Genomic DNA, 26,378 nt, shown 5'->3' on the forward strand with positions numbered 1-26,378 from the left:
CAGAATTTAGCCATTTTATAGGTTTATGAGGTGAGTTATTAAAGCTGGTGGCTCTTCTACTTGGAAGGCTGAAATAAAACGCTGGATACCACCTCAACCTTATAAAACTGGAGGCATATAATGGCCGTGCGAAAAACTAATTAGTGGCACATTTACATGCATTCTGCATGATTGCACAGAGATCAGAACAGTATATAGAATGCAGTAGTGTTCTCTGTGCAACCATAAATAATATTTTCCTGATTTTATAGAGGTTGTTTTTTCAAGTTAGGGCCCTAGATCTTCTTCATTAAATAGGACCCACTGATATAACGGTGATATGCTGTTATAATTTAGCGCCAGCATTATTTCTATATCCTTATTTAGATATTAAAGGGTGGTTTTAGTATGTTATAGAATGGCTAATTCTAAGCAAGTTTTCAATTGGCCTTCATTTTTACTTTTTTTTTATAGTTTTTGAGCTATTTGCCTTCTTCTTCTGACTCTTTCCAGTCTTAAAACAAATGATCTGTAAGGCTACACATTTATAGTTAATGCTACTGTTTTTTTGTATTCAGGCCTGTCCTATTCATATTCCAGTCTCTTATTCAAATCAGTGCATCTTTGCTAGGGTTATTTGTACCCTAGCAACCAGATTGGAGAGCCACTGAATAAAAAGCAAAATGTCACAAATAATAAAAAATGAAAACCAATTGCAAATTGTCTCAGAATATCCCTCTCTACATCATACTAAGGGGGAAATTTACTAAAGGGCGAAGTGGCTAACGCTGGCGAAAATTCGCCAGCGTGACGTCATTTCGGCACTTCGCCAATTTACTAACGGTCATTTCGCTGTCGCTGACTGGCGCAACTTCGCACTCTAGCTCCAGGCGATTTTTCGCTCTGGTGAAAGAGCGTTACTACGCAAATACACTACGTTTTTGATTTTACTGAACGTTACCTCTATCGCCGGACATGCCTTCGCCACCTCAGTCCAGGCGAAGTGCAATAGAGTAGATGGGATTTTTCCAAGTCCCAAAAAACGCTGGCGTCTTTTCCTTTTTACAGGGTGATAGGCTGAAAAAGATTGTAAATATTTTTTGGGCACCCTCTTTCCCCCTAGGGCAATATAACAACTTTATATTATTTTATTAAGGTTCCCTGTCCTTGTCCATTGTACTTTAACTGCACGCCATATGCAAATTTGCCAACGCTAGTGTAACTTCGAACTGCTGGCGTTTTTTTCGCTAGCGCAACTTCACCAGCGTTTTTTACCCTGTGTGCAACTTTGGATCTTAGTAAATTAGCGTAGTCCAGGCGAATTTACGCCTGGCGAAGTGTTGCGACGTGGGTGAAGCCAGCGCTGGCGAATTTTCGCCGGTTAGTGAATTTGCCCCTATAAGTCAACTCAAAGGTGACCAACCAACCCCTTTAAGGAGGTAGCTAATGAGTAACTGTAGCACATAAGGAAAATAACCAAGGAGTCCCATGGCCATATATATATATATATATATGTATAATATGGTAGTTACACCTATGCTGCTTTATGGTTGTTGTATCTAACTATTGGTTTTTGTTATGCTACACAATTTACACACAGCCTGAACATACAAAACCTGGAGAAGTGTTCCTTTTTGCAACAAAATCTGCCCCATGTGGGAACTGACATGCAGATGTTTTTGCCTATAGATGGGTTGTAAGGTACTGTAGATCAGCATTTTCTCCATCAGCTATCAGTATATAATATATAGTAAATGAACGACCCCCTCTTGTCAATTATAAGGATATTATAAGTTACCGAGGAGTTTCATGACCAAATAAAAACACGAGGCCGAAGGCTACATTTCATTTCTAAAAATGAAATAAAGAGAAATTAAATTAGTTTATTTCGGAGCTTTCTGAATAATGGGTTCCGCATAATGGGTCCCATATATAAACATATATCTCTATTTATTGTATGCAGGGAAAATCTTACTTATAAATAGCTATAAAGAAAATATTTTCCATTTAACCATTATTGGCCAGCTGAGCAGAATTAGGGTCAGATCCAGTATAGTGAATGTACAGAGCACAGACTTGTGTGTGCAGTTGTGCAGATGGCTGTATGTGTGTGTTTGTGTGTGTCTTGTGCGTTGTTCTATCCTTTCTAGCACAGAACCCCCTCACCCCACAATTAATTCTTCTGCTGCTCTGAAGACAACTCCCGGTAATTGGAATATTTCTGCCTCTCGTGTCTCTGTTTTTTTTTCAGATTTTTCCAATTCCAACTGCTTGCAAACATTAATTTATAATTTATAACAGAACAAGCACAAACTCCTCCCTAGATTGCCACTTATACATCCAAAAGCAGTCATTCAGTCTGAGCCATTTTCTTTCCCCCTGTAAATCAGATAGAGCTGCCTGAGATCACTGCGGGCAGCCGTTATTAATTCCAGCAGAGTTCTTCTTTAATATCGCCTTTAATTTATCATGGTATGGGGGGAAAAAGAAAAATTAAACTTTTTTTATGTTCTGGAGACGATTGATCAAGCAAGTTGATTCTGTGTTGTTTCCGGAGACTGTTTTTGTACCAGTCAAACCACAGGGTTTTCACAAAGATGAAAGAAATGGTTCTTCCATTACATATAACTGGGTCACAATGAATGTTCTAAATTTTACACACAGTGGTGTGAGGATGCAATTAGGGTCATGGCACATTGTAATATTTACCAACCCACAGTTAAATGTGTGCAAGGGCAACACATCTCCCCAAAATGCTTGGTAGTAAAGATTTTAACTGCAGGTGACAAATCTTACTGTGTGCCATTGCCCTCATCTTTCAAATATAACGCCCAGCAATCCATGGGGATTGATTGAGTTTTAGTTAAATGGCATAGGGATAGATAAAAAGGGTGGGGTTAAGAGACTTGTGATAGGGGACATCAAAGTTTGGACTGCGACAAATGGGCAAGGCATATGGTTATCCTCATTACTATAGGCACCATCTCTCCCTACTATACCTGCTATCCCACAGTCACACTCCCTTCCCAGAGACTATTATCCCACTGTTACTATAGACACCATCTCTCCCTACTATACCTGCTATCCCACAGTCACACTCCCTTCCCAGAGACTATTATCCACTGTTACTATAGACACCATCTCTCCCTACTATACCTGCTATCCCACAGTCACAGTCCCTTCCCAGAGACTATTATCCCACTGTTACTATAGGCACCATCTCTCCCTACTATACCTGTTATCCCACAGTCACACTCCCTTCCCAGAGACTATTATCCCACTGTTACTATAGGCACCATCTCTCCCTACTATACCTGCTATCCCACAGTCACACTCCCTTCCCAGAGACTATTATCCCACTGTTACTATAGACACCATCTCTCCCTACTATACCTGCTATCCCACAGTCACACTCCCTTCCCAGAGACTATTATCCACTGTTACTATAGGAATCATCTCTCCCTACTATACTTACTATCCCACAGTCACACTCCCTTCCCAGAGACTATTATCCACTGTTAATATAGGCACCATCTCTCCCTACTATACCTGCTATCCCACAGTCACACTCCCTTCCCAGAGACTATTATCCCACTGTTACTATAGGCACCATCTCCCCCTACTATACCTGCTATCCCACAGTCACACTCCCTTCCCAGAGACTATTATCCCACTGTTACTATAGGCACCATCTCTCCCTACTATACCTGCTATCCCACAGTCACACTCCCTTCCCAGAGACTATTATCCACTGTTACTATAGGCACCATCTCTCTCTACTATACCTGCTATCCCACAGTCATACTCCCTTCCCAGAGACTATTATCCCACTGTTACTATAGGCACCATCTCTCCCTACTATACCTGCTATCCCACAGTCATATTCCCTTCCCAGAGACTATTATCCCACTGTTACTATAGGCACCATCTCTCCCTACTATACCTGCTATCCCACAGTCACAGTCCCTTCCCAGAGACTATTATCCACTGTTACTATAGGCACCATCTCTCCCTACTATACCTGCTATCCCACAGTCACACTCCCTTCCCAGAGACTATTATCCACTGTTACTATAGGCACCATCTCTCCCTACTATACCTGCTATCCCACAGTCACACTCCCTTCCCAGAGACTATTATCCAACTGTTACTATAGGCACCATTTCTCCCTACTATACCTGCTATCCCACAGCCACAGTCCCTTCCCTGCTACTATAGGCACCATAAAAGGACCAGGGAATTTTGACCCCGCTAATGGCAGCTCTAAGCAAATGGACCTACAGTTGTACCAATGAACTGTTTCAATACTCAGGAATTATTTTGCTCACTGATTTAATGTATAATGGATGTGGTTGAGACATGTCTGTCACAGAAGCTCTACTGTAATCATTGTTGTTGATGTGGACCTTCCCTATTAAACATCTCTCTTGTTTTGCAGCTGTAAATGTTGCCTCTTCAGTGTGTCCTTGCTGCTCTCTTCCTCTCTGCTCTCTACCTCAGACGATTAGTCATTTAATTCACTAACTTTGACCTGTCTCTCCTTTTCACACACAGCTGTACCCCCATCTCCTACTTTCCTCACCCACCTTTCCCCCTCTTTAACCATTGTGCCCATTTTTAACAGGGCAGAGAAAGTGTTACCTGCTGGCTTTGTGATTCACCAGTGCTGACTGCTCATACTATGTAACTCCTTGTCTCTTTCTCCTGTTCTATAATGACTGTATAAGCTGTTTGTTGGCTGCTTCTCTGTGCTTCTCTGGTGCATGAAGGTTCTCACTCTATCCTCCTCTCTGCTAATATCAGTGGTGCATCCGATGGCCTATCCAGCCTCTAACTGCTGCTCCATCATTTCAAGCTTTCCCTTTCAGGGGGATTTGGGAAGTCACTCGTTTTAAACCGCTGCCCAAAAAGTACATTGCAATGTTGCCAACGTACATGTTATAACCAAACACTTATTAACGTCATCGCTTTGCTGCATCCACCTTCCACTGCATTAAAACGCCCTCAAGTCCTATAGTCCTTTATTCTAAGACGTCATAATAATCAGAGTTGCTACAGTATAACTTTACATTTATATGTTTGTATAGATGAAGACAAGATGCTAATGAATATTTATAGAAAGGCCAAATAGTGATTTTATTTTTCATACAATACAATAATAGGATGAGATCAATCAAGTCTTCTTAATTGCTTAGTCTAGCAGAGAAAAGTACTCAAGGCCTTACAGTTGTGGTAAGATAATATCCCAATGCCTTAGACCTACAGTATGTCCATATATCAATATTCTGTGTTTTTGGCAATGGGAACGATGCAAAGCCACCAGCACACAGGCCATTCTTACCTGAAAATGCTCAGAAGCAAATTTTTAGTATCTGCTTGTATTTTCCAAGAATTCCAACCAAAACCCAGTGGCAAAAGCCCTAAGGTCACTATGATTGCCACTCACATTACTTCTGTAGATCCATCAAACCAGATAGGGTTGGCAAGATAAGAGTTCACAAGGCTATGGGAAGGCATTCTCTTTCTTTGGAACCCATGGTAAGGATGAGATCTTAGACTTATATGTAAACCATTAATATCTTAGTTTTCGTTACAACAAATGACAAGGGTTGTAAGATGTCAGCATTATCCAGACCCTGCCATTAGCAGTGATACATAATTCTATTCATTCGCTCATTAAGCACTTTAGTAGCAAGTGGCTATGGCAACCAGACATACGGTAGACACTTATGAAACTATAGACTCATGAAACCACCTGTGGAAATCAGTTTTAGGAAGGCTTCCTTAATGGTTGGCATTCTAGATATTGCAGCTGAATCAGGGCATTCACAATAACATTTAACTGTATCTACTATTGGTAGAATGGATCATGGGGTGGTTTTAGGCATGTAGGTTACTGCAGTTTTGCTTTTATAAATTCAACGTCAATGGCTGGAGATGTCGAACAAAATATGATGGGTTTGTAGAAATGGAGATCCTTAAAAGCTCCTCAAATAGAGATCTGGTCCTCATGGACAAGAAAGGGCTTTCACAAAACTGGGAACACCCATATTCTGATAACAATTTCCTCCAAGATGTAAATCATACCTATTGTCCTTTTCTCCCCATCTAAAGCATCAGTTTTTCCATTTGCTGTCCTATTCTTTTAGCTGCTACTCTTCAATGTATAACTACTGCCATTTATATGGGATTAAGGGAAGCTGGAGTCAATTTTGAGCCTGGGACCACTCTATGTGCCATTCTCCTAATACAGTGTTTAGAGTTAATTTTGTAGTGTAGCATTTTGTTCACCCTTGGAAAGTTTATTGATACTGACACTCAATGGATTTTGCTGCTCAAAAAATATCTGACAAAGTCCACATTAAATTAATGCTGTTCTGGTTGCTCAATTTAAAGTCCATTTCTGGGACCCACTTATGTCCCCAGATCAGTTTCTGGATTGAATATATGAATTCTAAGGTTTAGCTTTTAATTTCTTGTTTCTTTTTGAAGATTACATACAGGTGGTAAGACCACAAGTGCAACAGGAGTACCGGGGCAAGCACAACCAGAAGATCCTGATCGTAAAACTGATCAGCATTCTTCTGTGTCTGATCTGGTGAACTCTCTGACGAGCGAGATGCTCATGGTAAGTAACTATTTATTTTCTAGCAAGCTGTTTTGTGTGTGTTAACCTAATGTGAGCTAAAGATTATGCAGAGTATAGAGGTCACCCTGACGAGCCTACCGTGCCAGATTTAAATGCTGAATCAATAAGCATCCGCAGGATGGAAAGGAACTGGCTTCTCCCTGGCACCGACCCAAAGCAAACGGACAAGGGACTGTAAGGATGGGGATAGAGCAAGACAAACAGATATAGTGAGATAAAGAGAAATTTATAGAAAATTATATGGCCGAAGTAGTAGACAAAAACATCAAGACATGTAGAAAAAAAAATGTTTGTTGGATTTGCTGAAAAAGAAAGATTAGGATGGCAGAAAATGGGGTGAAGAACAAGGAAAAGAGGTTATATGCCTTGTTGTTAGGATAAAAGGGTCAGGTTGGCATGACTGTTGAGGGCAAGGTACATATGACCAGGTTCAAGAGTGCCTGCAGGGTGGCATGGAAATGACAATAGGGGAATCACAAACACTGGTGGGGGATGGGATATAAAAGACCTACTGGGGCCATGACCAATAAGCAAGTTCAATATATGATTGTGAAACGAGGAATGTCTACATAGTTTGGAGAGGCTTTAGAAATTAGTTTGCTGTGAGGCCCATTCATTTTTAGCTATGAGTATCGTTCCTACTGTTGGTCAGAGACGTGGAGATCCAATGTCACATCCAGGTCACTCTAGATACTGATCGATGTTACTTTTTATCTTCACTAGTTGCAGTTACATGCAGTTACCTTCAAACAATGGATGCCCTGAATCCAGGATTCGGCCAGGAATAAGCCTTTTTCACCAGGATTCGGATTTCTCTTCCCACACCTAATTTGCATATGCAAATTAGGATTCGGTTCGGTATTCGGCAAATCTTTCTCGAAGGATTTCGGGGTTGGCCGAATCCAAAATAGTGGATTCAGTGCATCCCTACTTCTAACTAGGTTCATCTTCAGCCTCATCCCTTGTGCTTTGGGCAGAGAAAATAGATGCCTCTTCGACTTGTTGCATTATGAGCCATTTTCTACAGTGGGGATGACAGGTGGCAATAACTGGATAATAGTGTGCCCTTTAACACAATCAACCAATGTGCATGTCCCTGGCAGAATTATAGTACAGTATTACAGTATATAATCAGTTGCTCTCCCGTTCTATATTAAGCCTTGGAGATATTCTTTTAATAGTGTTTTAAGTTGCAACCTCAGTTCTTTAAAAAAGCTTCCCATACAATATTCATAAGCTGTATGATTAGTTATGAACGTGTGTTTAGTACATTGTTACAGGTCTTGACCTTCAGTGTCTAACTGCCTTGTACCATCTGGAGTCCTATTGGCCCCAAAAAACTGTCGGCATGCTTGATTGGCTTTATATTTTTTAACTAAAGCATCTCTCAGGCATGGGGGCACCATTATGTTAAACACATAGATCTCTAAAGACACAATTAAATAATACAACATTCTTGCAAGTTCTTTTGTGAAAATACGTGCGAATGTATTTTGCATTTGCATCTTTTTCATTGGGGGGGGTTAATGTTTTTTCCCTGTCGAGGGAATAGTAATGGGAAAGTCTAGACAGGAAGGCCTAGATCAGCAGTAATGGAAGATGCACTAAAGCATGTCCTCTGTTCTCTGACTCTATATAGCATTATCATTTAATCAAGTTCATAAAATAATAGCCCACCAAATGTGTATCACTGACACAGCTCACATGTTGAGAGTCTGTAACGCGTAGATTCCCAAACAGCATGTGCCTCTGCGTCAGCAAAAAGCCAAGCGGAAAGTTCATGTTGTCAGGAAACGATCAAGTACTGGGATGTGATGTAAATGACATAGCTATGGTTATTGTATCACTATAACAAATATATATGTCCATTTATATGCTAGGATTAATGCCATCAGCAGACAATTAAAGGATGTCTGCTCATAATGAAAGAAAATATATTTTTTACTGGATGGGTACAGCACCAGAGAAGGCTTGGCTAAGGCACAGAGAATATTCATGTTCTTTCTATCAAATGGTGGAATTATTTACTTTATGCAGTGGGTGCTATAAACAGAGACCTAGCTGCTGCTTGCAAGAGGAAATGATTGTTCTAAAATTTTGTGATTTTGGATGCCGTCATTGGCATCAAAATTACATATTTTTAGACACGAGTCTACGTGCATTGATGCAGCCCACAGTGGGTACCAGAGCAATTTCCCTTCAAGGTTGCGTAGCTTCAGGGTTCTCTTGTGCCAATAGGTGCATTTGTGTGGGATTTAATGGCATCAATACGCGCACCCATTTCTGAACAACCGCAACTGCAGTTGTGGACCAAGTTGTGTTCCCCAAGGCTCATGAGATCTATTCTTTCTAATACCAAGATTCCATGGGCCACATATTTCCAATGAAATTCCAGGAGAAGTCTTTCTCAGATACCTACAGTTAAAGACTGGGTGTGCAAGTACCATATACAAGTGCAATCTGTTTTTAGCATGCTATACCCATTTCAGGTGGCCAAATATACACTTCAATCAATTCTGACCTTGCTGGCCAACCTGAGCATGTATTGTACCACCAGGAAGCTTTGATAGGTCATTCAGATGGGTATCACCAGAAATAAGCTTTGATAGGCCATGCAGATGGTTATTTCAAATAGCTGTGGGAATGATGGTGCCCACAACTCCCTTGCAGTTATACTCAAATGAGGTGTTTGGACCATGGGCCCAAAAAAATAAGTTGATGGTATTAGGCCATCCATGCAAGTAGTGAAAGAAGTCCCTGGACGTAAGGTCGCCATCAAGGGTAAACATTAAATGGGACCTAGGGAGCATAGTTGCATTCTGCATACTGGCAGAAAATGTTGATCTCCAATGGTTAAAAAACAACTGGGCTATGGGAAAAGAGTGCTGGGGCATGTGTTCTGGGATATTAAACTTTTGCAACACCCCTGCCTTGTAGGGGTGAGTGGCAGCTTGGACCTTCCTGCAAAGAGCAACCTATAAAGGCAGAACTGACAGCTACAAAAATATAGAAGGATGACATAGCAGAGTGGGGGAGGGGGCAGAATGGGGTAAAAAAATAGGAAGGAGAAAGAAACCTTGAAACAGTGCCCCACGATCCATCTTTTTCTCATTAAAAGCTATTTCTAGAATAATAAAGGGCAGATAGAGTTTCTGTGGCATTGATAACAAGAGATTAAATAACCATTGCTTGAGAAATTCAACCCTTAGTGCATTAAACATTAGGGGTGGGGGGGGGAAAGATGTATTCATCATATGGAAACCTCAGAGGGATGTATATAGGGTTGTTATCACAGCTTCAGATTCCCAGAGAGAAATCATGATGGAAACCACAATCACATCCCCTCCCTCTCCACAGATAAAAGCTATATGCACGTGGCCAACCTTTGTTATATAGGAAAGAGAAAGCACAGAAGTGTAGGTGGGATTATATGTTTGTTAGAACATAAGGGAGTTTATTGTAACTAATCCACAGATAATACAGCATTAATATGCATTTCCCAGTGCCCAGAGCAAAGAAAAAGACAATATACGTATCTGTTTTTAATTATATAAAACATTACTTAAATCATATTAAATGATACATTCAAGCCAATAAAACTAGCTAGTCACGCTGAAACGTGGAACCATGATTGAGTGGCTAATATGAATATGTTCAATACGGAGAAGCAGTGATACATTCTAAGTTCCACCATCTTTCCCATATTCATTACTCACTGACATTCTTTTTTTCTGGACAGATTTTATGGATAAACAGCTTTGGCATAAATGAGAGAGTCATGGCCCATAAGTGCTCAGGCGCGGAAAATAAATCAAAGTCTCAGCAGAGTGATGTTGGAAATGGCTGTTCTAGATGATCAGGGAGATGCAGTGTGTGTCCTACTTTTTTCCCCATCAACAGCAGGCCCAACATTTTCAGCGTGTCTAAGAACTTGCTTCATTGTTTAGATGTCTCCTATTCTCCAGCTTGGACTTTAGGTGACAGTTTGGACATTATCTTGTGCTCTGACTTCCCATTTGAATTCTAACTGGAAATGCTTGTGTGACCTTATATGCCCTTGAAAATGTTAGCTGGAATATACCAAGCTCAGTACACTGATAGGGATATAGTGTTGGCAGTAGTCCGATTAGGCTGCAAACCAGAGCATGCCTCCTATGCATTCCAAGTAACAACAAGTGCTCAAAGGAGCATCAAGAAAGAGCTGAGGAGGAAAACCTTGAGCGTTATTACCTGAGACAACTCCTAGCAGGAAGGCCCAGTAGCCGACGGTGAATGGCATCAGTAGAAACATAACAGTAAACTGACAGGTTCAGTGGAAGGCAAATCCATCTTCCTATGCATGGGGGCCCTGAGCTGTGCCTATTTGTTGACCTAACCTACCAGGTTATACAGGGAGAACTCATGTAGGAGGTCAAGTTATAGCTTTCCAATAGGCACTGCTGAACAATAGGCCATAAAGAAGTTAATCAATCAAACCAAGAGCTTAGGTCTTTGAGCTGATCAGTTTAGAGGTCAAGGTGCTGAAAGGAAGATTTGAGTTAAATATTTAATAAGGATTGCTTTTCAGGCAGAGCTGTCAAAGGTTTTCAGGCTGGTATGTGGTGAGGCCAATGTTAAGGGTAGGTATATGAAACCAAAGCTTTTTATAGAGGCATTACATAATTTATCATGGATAGCAGTCAAGGGGTGAAAAGTTTTTGATTAAAAAAAAACAGTTGGCCCTTCCAGATCAAGTCTGTAGTTTGTCGGGCAAACTGAGAGCTTCCCTGAATAGTATATGGTCCAAAACAGGTCAGGTATGCATTGGACAGGTTTGCAAATCCGATGGTAGAGGAATGCTCTTTCAACAGCCCCTAATATAATGTGGTAATTGGCCTTGAGACCAAACAATTGTATCAGCCCTTTTTCACCCAGCCAAATCTGGTAGAGATCCCATTGTCCAGCAACCGTAGCAATCAAGTGGACTTTCTGATGTATGGCCAGTTATCTCCTATCTACAGGAACTCCTATAAATAATTAATTGTTCTTGGTCAAGAATGTTGTAGATATAATATCTGTCAAGGTTTCAGGTGCAAGATTATTTAGTTCATATGTCCAGGTATGGATTTGAGAATCTTATCGGTTGCAAACTGCTTTGGCCAGCTGATGTGGTCCTCTTTCAACGGGTCACCATTGGCCTATTTATGATCCCATCATAACTGTATCAGCCCTATTTAACCAAGTGTCAGGTAAAGATTCCCATGCTCTACATCCTTGGCAAATAAGTGGACCATACCCATCTGTCTACAACTACTTTATTATTATTATATTATATTTATATTTTAGCTCCTTCATTAATATCTGAATACTGAAGACATGTCCAAATGTTTCTGTGACATCTGTCAAAAAATAATTGTTCCAGTGTTTTGAGTTCACCTGCCAAGAAGGCTGTATATTTAATATATGTCAAGGTTTCAAGTGGAAGAGGTCACATGACCAGGGGCAACTGGGAAATTGACAAAATGTCTAGCCCCATGTCAGATTTTAAAATTGAATATAAAAAAATCTGTTTGCTCTTTTGAGAAATGGATTTCAGTGCAGAATTCTGCTGGAGCAGCACTATTAACTGATTCATTTTGAAAAAAATTTTTTTCCCATGACAGGATCCCTTTAACTATTTATCTGATTTATTTCCTCTGTGCCGTCATGCTTCATTTCCCAATTGCTGTCCATTTAAATCTTCCCACTGCTTGTCTAAGCACGGGTGTATCCAACTGCGCAAGTCTCTTCCTTTCGATCAAGTCAGTTGCCAAGAATAAGTCCGTGCACACACGTCCAGCTTCAAAGAATGGCAATGCTTTAGAAACAGTTCCTTCTGTACTTATAGGCAAACTAAACTTCAAAAGAGAATGTTAGATATTAAATAGCTTTAGAATTTAGAGTCATGTGGATACATTTGCAATGAACTCAGGATACAGTGGAAGCCACTGTGATCCTAAAAGTATAAATCTTTGATCATATTTGCAGCTGCTGCAAATCCTGTTCTAACAGTATCTTTAAAGGGTAAGTAAAGGTGCCTGCAAACATGGGCTGGTTTAATTAGTATCATGCCATGGAGGTAGTGTGTTGTTTCCCAAATCTAGCAGCAGGAATCCCTTTAAATTCAGATATATAAATACAGTTGAGCCTTTCCAAAATCCCACCCTAACTTAGAGTTGCCAAAATTCCTCTGGAGGGGAGCAGAGCAGGTGATGATGTTGGGCAGGTGACATTTATGAGGTGGGTCAGGGACATCAAGGGTGTGGCTATGACACAACAGCCTATGATTGGTCAAATTACGCTTCAGTCATGGTATCCTGGCAGGGTTTCAGAGTGCTATAACCTGGGCTGGCAGTTTTCAACCAAACAGTTTATGTCAAAACCAAACAGGTGCCGACTCTACCCTTACTGGACTTCAGACTGACCCCAACCCCCTGTTACTGTTCCAGTCCCACCCCCTGAAGGGTCAATTCCACAGTTTAGGGACATGTATATAATTGGAGAGAAGAGGCGCACACCCTCTAAATAAATTACAGGGTGCTGATCCATAGGAGGCTACCCATAATGGTCTCCAAACATAACTAAAAATGCTCAAAAATGGATAGCACACCCAATTAAAGAAAAATAAATTTATAACAAAACAAAAGAGAAATTATATAAAAAAAATACTTGATGAGTCCAACACGTTTGACCTTAGGGGTCTTCCTCAGGGGCACAAATAATAAAGAAATGGCTTTTTTGATTTCTTTATTATTTATACCCCTGAGGAAGACCCCTAAGGTCAAACGTGTTGGACTCATCAAGTATTTTTTTGTGATTTGTTTGATATAATTTCTCTTTTGTTTTGTGATAAATTTATTTTTCTTTAATTGGGTGTGCTATCCATTTTTGAGTATTTTTATCCACAGTTTAGGAACCACTGAGCAAGACCTGTGACCTTCCATTGATTTTTTTTATTATAGTGTTCTTTAAAAAATGATTTCTGATGAAAGGGTCATCACCCCACACACACACACCAAAATGTTGAAGTGCAGGTGGTCCGAATAATGGGGTAAGCTCTCTACCTGCATGTGATATAGAGTGTGTATAGAGCTCCTTTAACATGTTAAAATTTACCCTCCATATCATTTATCTTTATAGGCTATTCACACACAAATATTTCAGGCGACACAGGTATCAAAACAAACCTGCTCTGCATACACCCTTGTATAGCCTATAACAAGCTGACCAATCATAAGAGACAAGTGAAGCAGCTACACGGTGCCATCTCATGGTTTTAGGTTGTATAACAGCCAATGATCTTGTTTGTGTTTAGAATACACGCCTGAGGGGGTAAGACGGTTGCAGAACGGACGTCGTAGTTCTGTCCAGTTTTGTTTCTCATTTCAGTACAATTATTTTAGGAACATCCCTCATCATCAATGTAACAAAAGCATCAGGGATCATTCATGGGCCCAAGTGTGGCATTCAAATTGCAATTTTAGACACAATCCCCCACACTTTTTACCAATAATGTGGCATTTTACCCACAATGCCAGTGTAGTCACAGCCGCAAGTGTTAAAGAGTACTCACTTGTGAGCATTTCTGCTGTGCGTGTAGGCACGAAAGACTGGGCAGCTTTGTGAAAATGTGTGCAAGTGTAAAAAGCATGTATTGGCACAAGTATCTTTAATGAATGATGTCAATATGCAGTGGTTTAACCAGGGGTGGGCCAAGCCAACTGGTAGTCCTGGGCCTACTCGCTCCCTCCATGTGGAGGTGGAGGGAACAAGCAAACCAGGACTATGGATAGGCAGTAGGGATGCACCAACCCCATTATTTTAGGATTAGGTGAATCCTTTGTGAAAGATTCAGCTGAATACCGAACCGTATCTGAATTCTAATTTAAAGGAGAACGAAAGTCAAAAATAGACTAATGGAAATGCTGTATTTTGTATACTAAACATAAACATGAACTTACTGCACCAGAAGCCTAATCAAACAAATGATTTATGCTTTCAATGTTGGCCGCAGGCGGTCACCATCTTGTAACTTTGTTAAACATCTTTACAAGACCAAGACCTTGCACATGCTCAGTGTGATCTGGACTTCAGTTGGGAGGTTAAGCTTAGGGATCAAAAAAGCACAAGGCAAATAATGTCTGCCATAGAAGCCCGATACAGCAAGACTGATTAATAAACAGAATACGCAGACTGTACTGGGTCTGTGAATGCAGTGAATACGGAATACAGTCCCCGGCTGCTTTACAGGGAAACAAACAAAGCTGCTTGAGTTCTGGGAAGTAAGGCGAGGCTCCCCCTGCTGTTTGAAAGCATGATATTTTCCCTGCTGAGCAGCTAAGGACCGTCTGAAGTTTCCTATCAGCAACAGTCACAGTAAGTAAATGAAGGAAGAATCTCACTGCATACAGTCAGGTTTCTTATAAAAACGGTACACGTTTTTTAATTAAAGTATAGTGGAGATAGATTTCTTTTTCATTAAAGAAATTAAAGTAAAAATGTGATTTTCGTTTTTTGCCTTTACATCATCTTTACATTTTTTTTACTTCCTTGTTTGTGTGACAAAAATTCACGTGATTTTTTGAATTTGTATTTGGTTCGACCATGCACTTGGATTCAGCTGAATCTGAAACCTGCTGTAAATGGGTGAATCTCGAACCAAATCTTGGATTCGGTGCATCCCTAGTAAGCAGAAGACCCTTAAAAAGGTACCTGCCCAGCGCCCCCCATCATTGCACACTAACAGGTGCTTCTTCTGCCTACCCCTAGTTCCGGTCCTGTGTGTAAGTATAGCAGAAGCAGACCCAGCGGACATGGGGGGCTCAGAGGACAGGGGGTTCAGGCCACATAGTTGGCTTCCTCTATATCCCCTCTACTGTCTGAAAATGTGCATGCCCGCTGCAATATATATGCAGCAGGAAGGTGCGCATTTGCAAGCATGCAGGTGGGCCTTATAGGTTTCTGTGCATGCCCGGCACCTTTGAATATTTTTTGGTTTGAAATATTTTATTTGGTTTTCACAATAAACCATAAAAATCAATATGATAACAAATAGTATGCAGAGTAAGAAGATTAATAATTTGAATATTTTTTATGGGGGGCCCAATGCCGTCTTGTTATGCTTCTATCAATATGGGAATCAATTACTTCCATTTTTGCACTCGCACGCTCATGGCTGCGTTCATAAACGAGTGTGTGTTTGTATATAAGGGCTCTTACAGACGAACGTTTTTCCCTGTGCTCCCCTGCGTACTGTTTTTCTGCGTTCAGCCGCAGGGGAGCGCAGGAATAGATGCATTACATTTTTTCCAATGGGGCTGTACTCACACAGGCACGTGTAGGCGCCGAACGCAGGAAAAATGCAGCATGTTGCGTCTCAACCTGCGTTCGGCGCCTACACGCGCCTGTGTGAGTACAGCCCCATTGGAAAAAATGTAATGCGTCTATTCCTGCGCTCCCCTGTGGCTGAACGCAGAAAAACGGAACGCAGGGGAAAACGCTCGTCTGTAAGAGCCCTTAGAGTCACAAATGCAGATTTTGCTAACCTGGAGAGTCACTGGGAAAAAAACTAGGTCCAGCCATTAAAACTGAATTTAGGAGATGTCAAGATAAAAGACATAATTGGAAAGAATTCTCCTCATTAGACCAAGGTGTTCATCCCTTACTAATGACTAAAGGGCCAATGATGCCTGCTGGATATATTAGTGAGAAATGTGTTACTTAAACTAAGAGAGAAACCCTCTAGGAATCTCAGCTCAGTGCTCTTCAGACACAAGTGGGAACTGTACTGAGAGTTGTAACTAAGAAGCTTGTTAATGGGGACGTCTAGTCAAAAATGATTTTTACTTTCTTTTAAAAGCAACTTTTCAATATATATCAGACATTTTCAAGGAGTTAAAAATTATTTGTGAATCGAAAGCAGTTTCCAAATAAAGCACAGTTGCGCCTTTTGACGCAGGTAAACCTGGAGCTGCTGCCCAATTCACAGCAGATAGTACCTCCAGGGACTGCATTAATAGAAGCAGCATATTTGCTCCCTCCTGACTGCAATTATGCTGGAATCATGGGAAACAATGCTGCTTTAAGGGTACAATTATGACAACTGCACTCGAAAATGTTCACTTTGGCCCAATAAATGACCCCTAATGTTTGAATGGCAGCAGACTGTAAGTGAGGCTTTATGTGTTGATGCAGAAAGTACTATTTCAGATGATTGTAGGTGCCTGGCTGGCTTGTCCATTTTTGGTATCCATGTGATTGGAGATGACAGTTCATGTGGTTTTTAGAATTATATCTGTAGCCTGGACCTGCTGATTTTGGGGTTCACATTTGTTCCATATGAAGGATTATAAGATGGTGGTCTTTTGGGATAAGTGTTAGGCTGTTGCTTTTATAATAAAAGTGCATGTTACATGGGTGGCTTGTTTTTTTTTTAATGCATAGGTTTTCAAGGTAAGGCCATGTAGATGGGCTTGCAGTTTAAAGGGGGAATATTTTGGAAACGGTGTCGGATCTGGTTTGAATGAACTGCTTACATAACTCTGCTAACAAGGAGGCCAATGTGCCAATAAAATCGATGAGACTGCATGGATAAATAGAAATCAGTACATTCTATAATAACTAAATTAGTGTATTAATATATATCCAGCTTCAAAAGAACGAGGGGGCAAATGTAGCACCCGTGTGCAATATTTATATAAGCATTGTTACTAGCTGAGTCAGGTCAATATATGGAAACATACACATATCACACGCTAGTGGTTTCTTCCTAACTCTGCCCTCTGTGTCTTCAGGCTATTTTCACATGAGCACAGGTGGATCAATAGGATACCCAGGAGGATCTGTCAGAATGACTCATCTGGTATTCGTTTCACCTGTGCCCCTGGGGGTATGCTCTGCAAACACGCTCCCGGGCAGGGTTAACCCACACCATGCTTCTGACACGATGAAAAGTAAACATTTGCCCCATAATACAAATTTCCTTTGTGTGCCTTATTAGTGTGAAAATGACAGTTGTGCTTATTTACATTATATAAAATTGCCCCAATGCATCAACCCACAGCAACCCATTAGAAATCAGGTTTCATTATTTTACCTGCCACAGACTGATCATAGCTAATTGATGACTGGTCGCTGTGGGTTACTGCATTATGACAAAGTTGCAAATTGTCACTTAATAAGCCCCAGTGATGGAAAACAAAATGATGGTTAGTTCAGGAGGTGAATGTACCTGTGTGGCCTTTTAATGGCATAACTGATGCAAAGAGCATCATAGAGAACTATTCGCTCATGACTTCATTGTTTATTCAAATCCACAGGGTACCTAATTCAGAACTGGTCCTATCTATATATGCAAAACAACATTGCCTAACATCTCTAAAGCTTATGTTTTGTGGTCCAATCATGCCTCACTAGTGATATCCTACCATTTCTGCACACCTTCCTCAGGCCGAGAAAACTGGTGGTTAAATAAGGCCCTATCTGACCCAGTTTTACTTAACAAAAATTCATGACACTCTAGAAGAATTTTGCCAACCCAAAAAAAGTTTTACAAATTGAGCTCCATCCCTAATTGTCGAATTGATAAAGTTGACTTGTTTAGTTCTCTCATCGACTGAGGAGAATGCAATAATCTCCCTAAAATATACGTCCTTCTTGAGCCAAGATCCTTGGATCCAAGGTCCCTACAATATATGTCCTTCTTGAGCCAAGATCCTTGGATCCAAGATCCCTAAAATATAGGTCCTTCTTGATGCAAGATGTCCTTCTTGATCCAAGATCCTTCATGTACATACATAAACATCCCAAAGCACCAACTTCCTTGAAACAGATGGCACGTGGTTTGCCCTCTCACCTCCCACTAAACCCACCCTAGAAGTCTCAGACTTTGAGAATAGATAACCACCTCCATTTGTGTCCCTGGGCAGTATATGATGCTCACTCTTCAGTTGGTTTCCATAGATCTCCTGGAGTTCTCTAACATCATGCATGTTTGGTAATCTAATATTCTATCACCTTACCGTCTGAAACATATTCTAAAATTTTGCAAAGTTTTTGGATATCCCAGAACCCCTGGGGCATAAACACACACTAGAGAACCTACCTACTCCACACCAGAATAGGGACATGCTATTTGCTGTATTTGGAAAGACTTATAGTTTGGTGTGAGAAACCTAGTCTTGTAGAATGTTGTAGGTCAGATCTTCTACTACTTCTACTGAACCCTGTGGTCACAGGGATCTCCACATCAGAATAGATCACATAAGGGACACGTTATTTGCTATACTGTATGTGGAAAGACACATGGCTTGGTGTGAGAAACCTTGTTGTAGAATGCTGTAGGTCAGGTCTTCTACTACTTCTGATTAACTTTATGACCACAAGGTTCAGTAGAAGTAGCAGAAGACCAGACCGACAACATTCTACAATACTAGGTTTCTCACACCAAAGACTCACTGCAACACTGGCAATTTAGTCAATTTATGGAAAATCCAAAACAACTGTTATCATACATTTTTGGGTGCAAGGGGTGTAATTGCCAGCAAGTATGAAGGTTATTGGATTACTGCATAACTACACTGGAAATTTTAATTGGCCTGCAACAGAATTATATTGAATGGCTTGCTATCAAGCTATGAATCCATTATTATAATGTTTGCAGAAGGTAATAATGTGGTGAGCAATTCTAATCTAAGAATGCCTACTCAACTTGGTCCTTTAAACCATGAGTCAACATAAACAAGAGGTTATTTTCCCTGATTTCATTTTATTCAAGCTCATCTCTCAGGCCAGTACTGTTGGATTCCTTGAATGACAAGTCTGTGGGGATGAGGGAAAAATTGCAGAGCTTACTGATTGCATTTGCGTGGTGCTGGAACCGATGGAAATAATGTGGTTATTATAACAAACGCTGATGAGAATTGATTTGGAGGGTGTAATTCACTGTTTTTTAATTCAGTCGTTTTTTAATGTTCTAATGAATTAACTTCATTAGAACCCATTCCTTTGTTATTTGGAAGGAGTTAAATCAGATAACCTTGGGCGCTGTAAAGAATATTTGCAGAAAAATAATGTAGATGGATCTTTTGTGTGTCTCTTTGTGCTGTAACCCATCAAGAAAGAAGAAAATTGGAATTATAATTGAATGTAATACTTCTGCAATCTCTTGTATACAGATATCATTCATATCTGTCTTCACAGAACCAACAAAAAAAACCTAAGTTGGCCATACACCGACTGATATTTGCCACTAGTTGGGCCACTCCTGGCTGATCAGCATCTTATTGGGGCTCAGGCAGATATCAATTATCTGGCTGAACAAACCCTACGGGTGAGGGCCACATCAGAACTGCAATGGGTTGAGTGATGAGCGTAAACTTTTGCGATATTTTGCTGCAAAGTTTTCACCAACAGACTCCAATGGGTGAAAAGATTGTTGCTCATCAAAAACTTTTTGTTGCCTATAGACTTCAATGCATTTTGGAAGATTTTTGCAGGAAATCGAAACGGGTCAGATTCACCCATTACTAAAACTTATCACAAACCTTCCTATGGGATCAGATGATTGGCTTGGACCCAAACTACAGGATCACTCAATCATGTAGTGGAAATTAACCCAACTGCAATAACTCATGGCAACAGGTTTCATCCATCTATGGGTGTAATAAAGAAAACAACTGTCAAAGTGGTTGCTACAGGTTTCTGCAGTGGGTTTAATTAGCATCTTGATAAAAGGCCTTTGTTTGGCTTGAAATGTTGTAACTGTCCTGATCATTAAGCCTAAGAAAAGCAAAATAAAGGCTTTTTAAACAGATATTCCTGTTGGTGCTGTCTGCTACAGTGCGTGTTAATTAGCACCATATACATCTATATGTTTTCAAACTAGATAGCTATACCAAGCCATTGCTTCTTCTGGTTACTTCTCTTGCTGCTGCCAGTGAGCTGAACTAGTGCATTTCTGTTGGAGACGTGTTTTTTTTGCAGCCTTTGAATCTGGTAAATATCCCCCTTCTAGTTGAGCTGTATAGCTTGTTATCTTTTCTTTAGATTATAGGCTGTTACAAGAAGGTCTATGCAACCTCTCATCTTCTTGGATTCATCTAATATTTTGAGCTTTTCTTTCTTTTTTGCTAAATAAAGCTGATGTATCATGAGGAGGTCATAGTAACATTTTAAACCAATGCTGATACTGTTTGTGCCTAGATGAGAAGCCTTCTTGGTAATATATAGTCAAATTGAACATATAGGTGTAAAAAGAGATTGCCTACGTCTTTTTTTCTGGAGAACACTTACTTCCTGTACTATCTGTTCTTGCTGAATAAATGTCAGATTTTTGCATATATCTGTGATGTTTTTCAAGAGAGGCATTGACCAAATGCCCAAAACGCCATTATGGCAACCTACATTTAGTAAGACTGCCCAAAGACATGGTCACCCTTGAATTAAACCCTTTTTTTGTAGTCAGACTGGACTGCCATTTGTACCAGAATATTCAAGTGTGAACCAGCAGCAGCAAATGGCCAAACGGAGAGACCGAAATGAAAAAGAAAAAAGGGTGAAGACTGAGAAGGGCAAATCAGTGGAGGAATAAGAAACTGGGGGCGCTGAAGGGCAGAGAGCAAGAGGAAATTGTAAATTAACCAGTCAAATGACCTTTGAGGGAAGGTTCTTCTCATCTGGCAAGGTTCATGGTAATGTCTATCCAAGCAGTGGACCATACTAGGCCTTATGTTTTGCCCTTGTATCAGTGCTCGTACCATACAAGGGACCCATGCAGACCAGTTGAAATGAAATATTCCAGTTGGAGTGGCCATCAATTTGACCCCATATGCAGGCCTGTAAGCTGCTGTGCATGGCCAACTGAAAGAAGAGAGGAGAAACAATGCAATGGAAAGAGAGGGATGGGTTCATTAGTGTGGGATGGGAAAGTGATGGACAGTATGCAGAAACTGTAATATCATTTGATTGATGGAATGTAACTGACTTTGCAGTACGGGCTTTGATTACAGTATATGCTGCTTGGGACTGGTCATTGAGGACCAAATGCGGACGGGTTTCTTGTAGGTTTCTTCTGAGTCTTGGGATATTCCTTTCACAGAGCTCTTCTTGCAATAACCGCCAATATTCTCACAAGGCAGCTATTATAGAGCGAGTTCCAAAGAGCTGCTTTTATTGTGTCTCTCAGAGAAGCCACATAAAGCAAGATAAATATTCCCAGCGCTCGGCTCACTTTGTAACAATAACATCTGCACAAGCCTGACCCCAGATGGATAAAAACAAAACAACGGCTCCCCTAATCCTCTCACCAGGTGACAGATGTGAGAAATGAGGTCTGTGTTTGTGTTCAGAGACGAGACACCGACGCACAATGCACCACTCACAATACTGTATATTGGATGGAATGTTAGCGTGATTGTGTGTACAGGTATGGGATCGGTTATCTGGAAAGCCGTTATCCAGAAAGCTCAGAATCACAGAAAGGCCATCTCTCACAGGCTCCATTTTATCCAAATAATCAAAAAAAATGTTAAAATGATTTTTTCTTTGTAATATTAAAACAGTAGCTTGTACTTTATCCCAACTAAGATATAATTAATCCTTATTGGAAACGCAACCAGCCTATTGGGTTTATTTAATGTTTATGTGATTTTCTAGTAGACTTAAGGTGTGAAGATGCAAATGACTGAAATATTCATATCTGGAAAACCTCAGGTCCCGAGCATTCTGGATAACGGGTCCCATACGTGTACTAATATCAGTGTGTGCATGATAGCATGGGTTTGCTCGCCCGCATGCTGTACTATTGGATTTCACTTTATTTCTCAGTAAATGAGCCTGTGTATCAAAAATCAAAGAAACGATACCCTGCTTATATATAGGGGGTCTATCGTACATTGCTTTGTGGTAAGGAAGTGAGGGCATTAGACATAGTTGCTGAGCATTAAAGGGCCCATAACGGAGCCTCTGATTACACTGGAATACTGTTTTGTACTGTATGTACAAACATAGCTTTGTAAATTTACCCTATAGCCATTATTATTTTTTTCTTCTTACTGTTGTTAATATATATATAAAAAAAATTGTGTTTATTCAGCAAAAAGCTGCTAACGTTTCGGCTAGCAAGTTTATATATATATATATATATATATATATATATATATATATATATATATATATATATATATATATAACAACCAAAGGGGTCGGTGCACACAGAGCACAAAATGGATGCCTAGGTGCTGGAGCAATTAAACATAAAATGGAGATAACAAGCAGAGCCCGCACACACAGGACTTGAGTGAAGAAAAATTATTTTCGTTTATTCAACGTTTCGGCCCAGTCACATGAGCCGTCTTCAGGAAGTGAGGGTGTACCAATAGGCATACAAATATTTATACATTTGTAAAACAAAAAGGGGCGCCAAAAATCACAAATAAAAAGGTAACAGGAAGCATGGGTGTGTAATGCTCGTGAGGATGACGTCATCTATTGTTCAGACCCGTCAGGTAAGTGTTGAGCATACATATCTTAGTGAGGTAAGGTAAATCATGCCTATTTTCGTGCCGTGTCCTATATTATAAAAATGTGAATATAAGCAAAGTCTAAAAACAATTTAAAAACAAGTCGGGGATTATCCCCGCCACTCATAGGGCCGGCCTGCATTCTGTGAGACACAGGAGAGGAAAAACAGCTGATATCGCCACCGGTACCAGGTACGGGTAAAGACGTATAGAGAGGACGGTACCTGTGTGGTTGCGCATTCCTACAATCAATTGCCCATACGTGTCAGAGAGTCCAGTACGGTCTCTAGGAAACATTCCTTTCATTAAGCGTCTGCCCTGCCGTCAAGCGCTGCCCTTGCCGTTAGAGGCTGTGGAGGGGAGCTGTCTTTAAGCCGTAAAAGGCGGTATAGGTAGAGGTGCCTGTATGTTTAGACAGCGGACCGATTAAACGGTTCGCAAACCCAGAACACAGCTTCACGGCACCCATCTTCTACCAATAAAGGAGCATCCCCAACTTACATTCTCATCGTGCCAGGCATAGGGTATTCATAAGACGCGTAGAGAACCGGTATCTGACTCACGGTTGGGGGCGGATTGTAATGTCATTAACTATCGGTCTATTACAGGTGCTGTCCAACGTCTCCCGAACCCTGTGTGGGGCCGTCCTATCGCACATAGTTCAACTGTATCTCACTGCTGGCGGGTATCCTGGAAAGAGAGTGGAAGGAAACAACAAAGTTATAATATTGTTATTATGTATAAATGTATCCAGTGAATAAAGAAACATATGAATTCTAATGGCCTGATTTGTATTAGTCATAAAGCCAAAGGGAAATTTCTCACTCCAATCCTCTAGTGGTTCGCATATCCCGAATGGCAAAAGCATATACGGTATGGCACCTATATTGGGGAAAATATACAATAAGCAGGAGTTGGAGGCCACAACACAGGCCTAAATAAAGAAAAGCTAACTGGTCATAGGGGCGATAGAGCAGAGAAAAGCCTATTTGGTTGTGGAGAGGCACATAATTAGATGTATAAGGCACCAAGCTTTGGATGTCATAATGTAGAAAGAACATTAGGAAATATATGACAATGTAAGCAGGGGGAGCAACCCCCCTTAACAAAACAAAGAGAATTTTAGTGGTAGGCCAGAGAGCTCAAGCAAGACAGAAAGTTATCGCTCAATACACAAAGGTAGGATAGTCCAAAAAAACTTTACTTCTTTAAATCTTTACTTATTTTTTTTTGGACTATCCTACCTTTGTGTATTGAGCGATAACTTTCTGTCTTGCTTGAGCTCTCTGGCCTACCACTAAAATTCTCTTTGTTTTGTTAAGGGGGGTTGCTCCCCCTGCTTACATTGTCATATATTTCCTAATGTTCTTTCTACATTATGACATCCAAAGCTTGGTGCCTTATACATCTAATTATGTGCCTCTCCACAACCAAATAGGCTTTTCTCTGCTCTATCGCCCCTATGACCAGTTAGCTTTTCTTTATTTAGGCCTGTGTTGTGGCCTCCAACTCCTGCTTATTGTATATTTTCCCCAATATAGGTGCCATACCGTATATGCTTTTGCCATTCGGGATATGCGAACCACTAGAGGATTGGAGTGAGAAATTTCCCTTTGGCTTTATGACTAATACAAATCAGGCCATTAGAATTCATATGTTTCTTTATTCACTGGATACATTTATACATAATAACAATATTATAACTTTGTTGTTTCCTTCCACTCTCTTTCCAGGATACCCGCCAGCAGTGAGATACAGTTGAACTATGTGCGATAGGACGGCCCCACACAGGGTTCGGGAGACGTTGGACAGCACCTGTAATAGACCGATAGTTAATGACATTACAATCCGCCCCCAACCGTGAGTCAGATACCGGTTCTCTACGCGTCTTATGAATACCCTATGCCTGGCACGATGAGAATGTAAGTTGGGGATGCTCCTTTATTGGTAGAAGATGGGTGCCGTGAAGCTGTGTTCTGGGTTTGCGAACCGTTTAATCGGTCCGCTGTCTAAACATACAGGCACCTCTACCTATACCGCCTTTTACGGCTTAAAGACAGCTCCCCTCCACAGCCTCTAACGGCAAGGGCAGCGCTTGACGGCAGGGCAGACGCTTAATGAAAGGAATGTTTCCTAGAGACCGTACTGGACTCTCTGACACGTATGGGCAATTGATTGTAGGAATGCGCAACCACACAGGTACCGTCCTCTCTATACGTCTTTACCCGTACCTGGTACCGGTGGCGATATCAGCTGTTTTTCCTCTCCTGTGTCTCACAGAATGCAGGCCGGCCCTATGAGTGGCGGGGATAATCCCCGACTTGTTTTTAAATTGTTTTTAGACTTTGCTTATATTCACATTTTTATAATATAGGACACGGCACGAAAATAGGCATGATTTACCTTACCTCACTAAGATATGTATGCTCAACACTTACCTGACGGGTCTGAACAATAGATGACGTCATCCTCACGAGCATTACACACCCATGCTTCCTGTTACCTTTTTATTTGTGATTTTTGGCGCCCCTTTTTGTTTTACAAATGTATAAATATTTGTATGCCTATTGGTACACCCTCACTTCCTGAAGACGGCTCATGTGACTGGGCCGAAACGTTGAATAAACGAAAATAATTTTTCTTCACTCAAGTCCTGTGTGTGCGGGCTCTGCTTGTTATCTCCTATATATATATATATATATATATATATATATATATATATATATATATATATATATATATATATATATATATATATATATATATATGTTTCTCAGCCTAACATTTTTTGAGTCATGCTGTGGGTGGCTGACAGATTTCCTCTGCTCTAACTGGCTGATTCCAGCACGTGTCAGCAATATACATGTGCTACCAGGCCAAGATTTGCAATCTGTGGGTTCTGGCAAATGCCAGAGGGGCTGCTATAAGGTGCCATAGAAAGTCAGTATTTATTGGGCTGGTGAGGGCTGTTTGGGCCTTTATGTGGGCTGATTGGGCCTCTTTGTACATGAAATGCCAGGGCCTATTTTAATTCTCAGTCCGGACCTGTGTGCTACTGACACAGCATGGTTGGGTTATTCGCATTAGGACAATAATGTAATAATGTTAAGCTGAGAAAGCACACTAATAAACCATTTATATCAGCTCACTCAACAACCTTGTATTCACTCTTTCTCTGTGTTCTACACAGGGCTGCCATCAGGGAGGACAGT

General features: G+C 40.7%; 1 protein-coding gene across 5 annotated transcripts in view; it reads left to right on the top strand.

Annotated features, from left to right (window-relative positions):
- LOC108713838 (synaptotagmin-7) overlaps positions 1-26,378 on the top strand; it is a 237,563-nt gene that overhangs the window by 187,688 nt on the left and 23,497 nt on the right. For all 5 annotated transcript variants that reach the window (XM_041589935.1, XM_041589936.1, XM_041589937.1 and 2 more), the window contains one exon: positions 6,472-6,607. In XM_041589935.1, coding sequence (XP_041445869.1) covers positions 6,472-6,607 — 136 coding nt within the window. The remainder of the gene's footprint in view (positions 1-6,471; positions 6,608-26,378) is intronic.

Source organism: Xenopus laevis, chromosome 4L (assembly GCF_017654675.1).
Source record: "Xenopus laevis strain J_2021 chromosome 4L, Xenopus_laevis_v10.1, whole genome shotgun sequence".
NCBI classification, from domain to species: domain Eukaryota; kingdom Metazoa; phylum Chordata; class Amphibia; order Anura; family Pipidae; genus Xenopus; species Xenopus laevis.